At 30.2% G+C, this 9,045-nt stretch overlaps 1 protein-coding gene across 1 annotated transcript in view; it reads left to right on the top strand.

Moving 5' to 3' along the window:
* Positions 1-3,364, top strand: part of LOC136796265 (microtubule-associated protein 1B-like) — a 53,345-nt gene extending 49,981 nt beyond the window's left edge. The window contains exon 3 of the mRNA XM_067049441.1: positions 2,627-3,364. Within this exon, the coding sequence (XP_066905542.1) occupies positions 2,627-3,334 (708 nt within the window). The 3' untranslated portion in view covers positions 3,335-3,364. The remainder of the gene's footprint in view (positions 1-2,626) is intronic.
* The last annotated feature ends 5,681 nt before the right edge of the window (positions 3,365-9,045 follow it).

The following is a 9,045-nucleotide window of genomic DNA, read 5'->3' as shown; positions in this document are numbered from 1 at the left end:
TAAATGCCTTTTCTTTGCTCCAGGAGGTAAGAAAAAAAAAAGGGGGGGTTTTAGTGGGACGGGCCCGGCGGAGAAGGATGGCCTTTTTGTGTGTTATTAGATTATAGTTACGACATGTCACATCTCCTCTTGTGTCGTACATCGACCAACCTACTCGCTATAATTGTCTGTTTGATAAGTCAGGCTACCATGGAGGACGGGAAGGGAGGGTTTCACGCCCTTTTTCAATTCCAGGCGCTTTTGAAATATAATATTATCATTTATGTTTTAATCATTTATGTTGTAAGTTTATGTGAAATATGACCACATAAAATAAATACACAGATTATTCTTATCATTCATTTTTTTAACATTTGCTGATCGTAAATTATAAGATTGAATAAAATGTTTAAGATAAAAATATTAAATAAAAAAAAAGTATAACGATGAGTTTAAATTTAGCAATACCGGATACTGCGTGTAATAAAATTTGTGAATATTTTGTCATCGGTTTCTACTACACTCTTTTGCATTAATTATCATATAAAAAATTAAAAAGTGCAGTAGAAAGTTGAAATTACTTTCGCCGTTCAAATGCTCTCTTAGCATGTTACACCTTGCAAAGGGGACCGCTTTCCTAATCAGAATGCATTTTTTTTTGTTGATTAGGCATAAGACAGATCAGGTAATATAGCCACTTCCCCTCAAAAGAGTGTATTTATAAGCTCATTCTGGCCTCTTACTCTCACTTAAATAAGGAAATAAATTTTATTTTTCTCAACAACGAAATTTCTTGTAGAATTTCTTTAATGAATTCTAAAAACCGAAATGATAAAATTAATCATTGATTTGTCCAAAAATATTTACTTGTTAAATTTTTATTTGATGATATTTGATATATTTAAAAAAATATTTGACGAACCATGTACATTGGCTTACCATGATTTATTTTAGTATTCCAAACTGTGCAACTACTGTTTTATTCTATCAGCTATACTACACCCCACTGTGTTAGCGAAAGTATTTATACTAAACTGATTAGTGATATTGAGGATGGGTCTATGATATCTAGGTTCCAAAAATCTATAGTTATAGTCTGAGATGGGCAATAATTATCTAGGGGTGAAACTAATAACTAAAATTGTCATAGAAATGACACTTATTCATGAATGATTATTATTATTATAAATAAATATCGTTTCCATGACAATATTGGCTATTAGTTTCGACTATAGCTAATTTTGCCCATCTCTGGTTATAGTACCTCGTTTCAAGTAGGTATCACAATAGTCTAGAGGTCTATCCATGAATTATTTACTACTGGACTCTGTACCTCAATATTTATCATAAATGTACCAGGACACAACAAAAAATTATATTTGACCTGCAGCTGTATTTTGTTTTACGAAGGATTTGTACATCTTTATGTAGCTAAGGTTTTCTATAGACGAGACCTTTAGCTCGTTTTAATTATACAAGCAATAAATTCAAACGACTTAAGTTCAAAATTAATTCTTCAAACGCGCTCCGTGTAAAAACAATTTTATCTACCTATTACAAGTTGGCGAATTTAAAATTAAATGAGACATAAATTTACTCCTCAAAAAAGAATAAGATAATCGATCGTTCCTTTTTTTAGCAAACGAAACCAACTTTTAAGTACCGTGTAATATATTAGAACGGATTTTTGTAGAACAAAACAAATATGTGGGGAAATAAAAATTAAACGACTAAAGCGAAATCAATTTTCATATCTACTATATTTTAAAAAGAAACAAACATGTTTAAATTATGTACAAGAGCGTAGAAACGGTTGTACAAAGGAGGTAACCCGAGCACCGAGGCTAAAGATGCTCACGGTATTATAAAAGAAATACAATATTATGACGATAAAAATAGATAAAGAAGTATTATTTTTTTCAGAGCAATGTAACAATAGTTAGCTCTCCTCTATAGTTTTTACGACCTTGTCCGGAAAGTAAAATAGTTTAACCAAAGATCTAATATCACAGCGTAGATTGGTTGATATCGTTAGATTGTATTCCATCTTTTCTCTACGTATTTCTTAATTTTTTTAGTATCTCAATCGAATTGTTGAATAATAATCTTTCGTGGTGTAGCAGAATGGTGTATACATTCTATGATATTAACAACTAAAGCTTTACGCTAAGTTAAGCTAAAGTTTATGCCTATATTATCAACAGGTTGTTAAAATTTTAAAAAGCTATTAACTACATATACTGCAACAAATTTACATGTAGTGTTTTTTCTTCTTACCTTTCATTTTTAACATGTTAAATAACTACATGGCCATTCAAGACTAACATGCGATGCTCCCTACCATGTAAAAATGTTCTAATTTGTCATATTCTACAGGCAAGTTGTTCAAATAAACTTTTAATACGTTTACATATAAAAGAGGAGTTATTCTACTGTCTTTGGTTGTTTGAACTTAAAAATCGATTCGTGAAGTTTCGTCATTATAATTCTCATGGCAATATGTAAGTCTTTGTATAATCATCATGGCTATTTTACAACATAGTATAATTATAAAATTATTTCCTTATACAAAAATTATTTACTTCAATGTTCTACTTCTTTAATAATTGCAAATCTCTTTTTATGAATAAACTATGTTGTGTTACAGGAGGCAGCACCACGGGGCTGGAACAAGTATGGCACCATGTCAGGAGGTTCCGCGCTGTCCAAGTCGATGAAATACGCTGAGAGTTGGCTCTACGGCAGCCTGGTCCTCAAGCAGCCAGACTGGCAGTCCGCGAGCCTGTTCGGGACCGTGAGAGCAAGGGCCAGGCCGAGGGCGCGGCTACCGGAGGACCCCTACGACTTGGTGCGGCAGTCCAGGCTGGGGCGGGCGAAATCCACCAGTCCACCGCGCCAACGCAAGTCCATCCTCGAATGTCAGGTCAACCCCTACGACCTAATGGACAGGGTTCCTAATAAGGTCAGCCTCGCGGGGCAGACCATCAGGATGCAAGAGTCCTCCGACGAAGAATGGTCCTCCTCGGAAACCCTCATACCGCGTTTGACTCCTCGTAGGCCGCCGAGGAAGAAGGAGGACAAGCCCGAGATCAAATCCATTCTGAAGAAGCCTGAAGCCAAGAAGAAACCGGACAAGAGGTCTAGTTTTAGAGATTACAAACACAAGAAAAAGAAACAGGTACAATTTAGGGACGCTGAATTAAAGAAGAAAGAGGGCAAGGAGCAAAAAGGGAAGAAAGAAGAGATCCGGAAACCAGAAATAAAGCCGGAAATAAGGATCGAACCGAAGGAAGAACCGCCGAAGTATGATCCAGTCGAATCAGGTGAGCCAATTCATTTTCTACTCTATTCATAATTTTATTAAAATTTTTATGATGACTAGAATTGGTTAAAACTACCATCCATGAACTATAATCAAGTCGTTTGATTATAATTGAAAGAACAAATTTCTTTTATATCGTTACCAAAGTTTGAAAAATTGGTCTTAACACCTAAAACATACTAGAAAAGTTTAAAAATTAAAAAAAAAAAAAAAACACTTGGACGTATGTTGTCAATAAAAGTAATTCTGAATTAGTATCTTCTTATATTTTAAAATAATAAGAAAATTGTAAAATGGAATGTTTTTCAACGGTAATGATTAAAAATTTATTTTAAGACAATTAAGGGTTTCTAATCTTAAACAATTAAGATTAATATTGTTTCAAAAAAATCAAAAATTGTTTTTACAAGAGCCAGTTTAGTATAATATTGTGTAAACGCAACGTTCCTCATTCATAAATTTTTCTTACGAAAACAATGTTCTTGCTTACTGATACCCCTCATCGATCTTTTTTTTCTAAACCCGACATTCCTTTCTCAGTTGCCCAGTCAACCCTTGGTTGAAGTGTAATCTGTTAGGGAAAAGTGCCCTTCAGGGAGAGTTTATTTCTTTTTTGAAATTAAATATAATACACATCTTAACTTGATCATATTTTTATCAAGTATTTTTTTTAGTAAATATTTTATTTACTTTGTTTGATTTTCTTGACAATGGTATAACAAACTGTCGAATAACGATTCTTTGAAAAAATTTTGGAGCTGTTGTTTATAAGTATTATCAAAATTGGTATTTATAACATGTCTATCATATTTTTAAAAATTTACAAGATTCTCAAGATAACGAACAATATTAACCGTTGTCGGAAACTATTGAAACTATATCTGTTGTAGAGAATCCCATATTGGTCCGAACGGATATGCTATTTATAATTCTTATCTTAGGAATATCTGCGAAAATTGCTTCTGTGGTTGCAACCGGATTCATACAAATCAAAAATAAAAGATTTACACCACTTATAGATAATTTGTTTTCCTACATCATTGTGCAATAGTCCATCTTATAATTTATCGTTTGAAATTTTACAATCCAATGCTGTGTTTAACACTCATAGATGATTAGTTTTGAAGGTCAAACTAGCCCTGTTTAATACTAAAGTTACAAAACACAAATATATTTTAAAGATAATTGAGGAATAAGAACCGATAAGAAAGCCTTTTAACATTTTTAAACTTTTTTTTTATGAGTTGAGGGGTCTGTATTAATGACTATAAGAAATGAGATCCATTATTGGCCAGCTTTTACATTTAGCAACGTTTGAGAAACTGTATTTCAAAAATTGTTTGATCTCTAATTGTAGAAAATTCAATATCGTTTAAAAATGGATATATCTATATCCATTTTTAAACGATATTGAATTTTTGATATATATATATATATATATATATATATATGTTTATTCGCATCTAAATATTTTAAAAATTCGCATTTTTTGCAGGTTTTAAAAATTAAGAAGCTTCTGTAATTTGACCTCGTACGTCTCTGTCTAACTTTCTTTAACATACTGTTTCTCAAATGATAGCAAATGTAAAAAATGACAGAAAATGGTTATTATTCCTTTTTCCTCTAGACCTTATTGGTTATTATTCCTTTTTTCCACTAAACCTTATTGGTTATTATTCCTTTTTCCTCTAAAGTTTATTGGTTATTATTCCTTTTTACTCTATACCTTATTGGTTATTATTCCTTAGTAGTTCTAGGCGGTGGCGAGGTGTGCCCTGGCATTGGCGCTGACACAAAGACGGCGCAGAATTAACCATGAATTGTCTCCCTTTTTTTGTTAAAATAAATAATAAAAATTTGTTGTTAATAGAAGAAATATTTTCTTTGATAATAACAGTGCTTTTATGTTAAACACTAATTTTACAAAACTTCTAAAATATTGTTCGGCATTGGAGGGCGCAGATTTATTAAACTCACTAAGGGCGAAGAAAGACTGTGGTCCTGCTAGAGACCCTCAATTCTTCTAATATAATTGCATGATCTTTAATTATTATTTTTCAATATACTAACTAAACGTTTGTGGAGAAAAACTGGAAAAAAAATTCAAAAAGAGTCAAACAGCTTTGAAATTACATCCCAGTTGTAATTTTCAACTCTCATATATTTCAATTTTCACGGTACACTTCTTATTAATGTAACAAACAGGTTTAAACATCGTACAAATATATAAAGTTACAATAGCCTTGGACCACAATTTTTACTTTAACTTGCCGATATATGAAATATATAGTAAGAGAAATTATTTTGGTAATTTTTATTTCTGGTTTTCGGCGGCAATATGCGTGTTGACGTCCAATTATAGTCTCGCAAAACAGTCTGGTGTGTGGCCATCCTAACTCAAAAAGGAAAAGTCGTACAAAACTAAAATTATTTATTTAAGGTGGGTGCATTCCAGGGGTGTTTTCCCCCCCGGCAAAATGCACCGCGGCCACAGAGGGCCTATTGCAAAGCAAAGCAAGCCTGGACCTTTGCGAATCTGGACATTGTGCAAGGATCCACTGTCTCGCAAAATTTGGGTTCCAAGATACGATCCTAGGTAATACATCACATCTACAAATGATGTGGTACGCAGTCTTATCATCCTTTCTGTAGAACCTTTTACAGTAACATTTTCGACATTATCGACTGACCAGAACACCATTTTAAAGAATACATTTTTCACATTTTTTAGAGTTTACTCAAAAACGGCTATAGAAAGTTCGATTAAACTGGGTATATCAAAGTAAAATTAGATGGTCTTCAATATTAGTTAAGTTTTATTCTCAATAAAACAGTATGACAGGGCTTAAATGGGATTTTTTTTTATTCTTCCTCTAATTATTTTTAAATAATCAACTTTCTTCTATTGTTAGCACATATAAAAAATGGATAAATATACACTATGGAAGGATCTGATAATTAACTTAAAGAGGCAGGAGGAAAAATATGCTAAAATTACATTTCCAGAAATAAGATTAGTAAAATAGATGTATTATCGTTGGAAAGCAAACAAGTTTAGAATATATATATATAACATATAAAGTCGTAGAAGGTAATGGAGAATTAGAAAAAATGCGAAAATGAAACCTCTGTTGTAATACGAGTTTGATTGTGTGGACGCATGCGCAATGGTTTAAGTAAATGATATCGTCACCATAGTTATTTTATAGTTAGTTTTATAATTTCACTAACCCTAAGCCTTACAGTTGACAGGGTAATTATATAAAAGCATTCTTAGTATATTAAAGATTGATTTTATAACAATTTAGCATTCAATAAGGCATAATGTAGATATTATTAAATTGACATATTTTTTATATTTTCACCATACTTTTGCTAAGAAAAATGTCAAAATATTGCTAATTGTTAAAAATGTTAAAAATACTTATCTGAAAACTGTTGATATTGTAGTCAATGGAACTATCAACTGAAAAGTTCATTAGGAAAATTAATCATAACAAATTAAATATAGAAATACAGTTCTGAATCAAGCAAAGAATAATTTCAACTCAAAGTAGGGTGTAGGGTGAAAGTTGTGGGATATCAATTTTTTTTTTATAAAGAAAAAGGTCGTTTTTTGTAATTCTTATTATATGTACCACGTTCTATACAAGCCTGAGATATTAAAAGCCTTTTATTAAATTTATTACAATAAAAACTGTGATTAAGCATGAAGTAATTATATTCCTAATCCTTAGTATAAAAACCCCAGTATATGTAGATTATAATGGCACTATAAATTTGTTATTACCCCATCGGCAGAGGTAGATATTCATATCCCCGATATCTCCACGGATTCGGTAGTAAGTCCCTATATGCCGCTTGGTTAAGCTCTTTAATAGCAGCTGTAGATACACATTTATTGCATATATTTTATCTACAATACTATATTTTCTCCTTTCTCCGATATTGCGAGCCACGATACAATAAGTTTCGAGCTTCTTAAAACGCTGTCGGAACACGTAAAAATACACACTTTTTTTTTTTCACTAACTGTGAGTAGAACGTGGAACATTCAGTTTAATTATTTTAGTTTGTAATTTAATTATATTTAACTTTAATTTAAATAAATTTTACTTTGATTTTTTTTTTACTCTTCATATAATTAAAGTTTAATTTATGACTACATAGATCACGTCATTTAATTCACCATGCATTTCTTTTATATGAATTAACCGCTCCAACCAATGTGTTGTAAATGTAGTGCTCGTTTATGTTATAAACTTCACAGTGTGACGAAAGAGTGTTATAAAACACTCTCTTGATCCATTATATCATATATCATTCTATTAGATCGATTTATATCAAAATCTTTGAATTCAGTAAGCAATAATAGGCAAACTATGAAATAGTATACATCCTAAACTTATAAAAGGATTGTTAATCAAAAGTGAGCATCAATTATTGGTAGTCATTTTGTATAAATATTAAAAATTAGAATCAATATCATTAGACTTGTCTGTTAATAAATCTATAATAATATCCCCGAGTAGTAATTTCCATCGTTTGTTCCATTAATTAGTGACATGCTGACTTATTTTAGATTTTTTTCCACTTTAATTCTGCATATTTTCAATTTTTTTAAAAATGTTTAATTCTAACTATTATGAGCTATTTGTTTGAAAATACTAATTCCAAACAAATAGCAATTTCGTCTAAATAAATAAGATTTTATCCATATAGACTCAAAACTGCATAAAGTTGTTTTTTAAATGATTTGGTTCTCAAATTTATAAGGTATGATAATTTATTAATGATATTGTTATTTGTTTAGAATTGTTAAAGATCATATGTGTAATGAAGGCTGTGGTGTATTATTCTTAAGGATGGCCGAATTGGCCGAAACTTTTGACTTATAAAGGAATAAAAAGTGTTTTGAGACTAAAATGGATAAAATTTTATTTATTTAAACAGTATTAACCAGTCACAAAAAAGTGTTAAGATTATAAAAAAAGCAATTTTTTTTTTAATGTAACTTATCTTGAGTAATTGAAATTACTCTAATTTATATTACCTTTTTCATTTTTCCCAATATTTATAGATATATGACATTTAACTAAAACATGGCATAATTAAATTTTTAAAAATTATTCAAGTATAAATCAAAGTTGTGCCAATAATAATAGGATATTTTAGGACAGTACCAAAATATAAATAAAGTTATTAAATATCATAAAGATTAATCATTTGTGCGATATATAAATTAACATTCAATATCATCGAATATGATTAAGCTAAATTTGAGAATTAATTAATAAATGTCTACCTCGAATGTAAGACAAATTCTCTTGAATATTCTACACTTTTTGGTTTTTATATCAATTAAACCTACAATGAAAATTAATAATAATAAATTAATTAAATCAGACCAAGATGAATGAGATTAGCTGTTAGTTTTTATTATTTTTATTTTATACATCTTTGATGTTTGTAAAATTTAAGTTATGGAACGTTATATAGTATATAATTTAAATTAAAACAAAGTGTTATATTCAATCCATTTGAATTAAAGTTGTTGTAGGTCCTTCATACGGAAAAGTTTTAAATCTCCATAAATATTGATTTAGTTCAATTGAAATACATTTCTGAAGCCACAAATAAATATTAATAATAACTCATAAACTAAAATAAAGGATTTACTTTTTTTAAATTTCATAGTGAGGTCTAGATTGTTGACCGTAGATTAAAAATTGGAGAAGATGGTC

Source organism: Halyomorpha halys, unplaced genomic scaffold (genome assembly GCF_000696795.3).
Source record: "Halyomorpha halys isolate HHAL.00 unplaced genomic scaffold, Hhal_1.1 Scaffold106.1, whole genome shotgun sequence".
NCBI classification, from domain to species: Eukaryota; Metazoa; Arthropoda; class Insecta; order Hemiptera; family Pentatomidae; genus Halyomorpha; species Halyomorpha halys.
The sequence above is the reverse complement of the archived record's forward strand: the minus strand, read 5'-3'. Positions and strand labels throughout refer to the sequence as shown.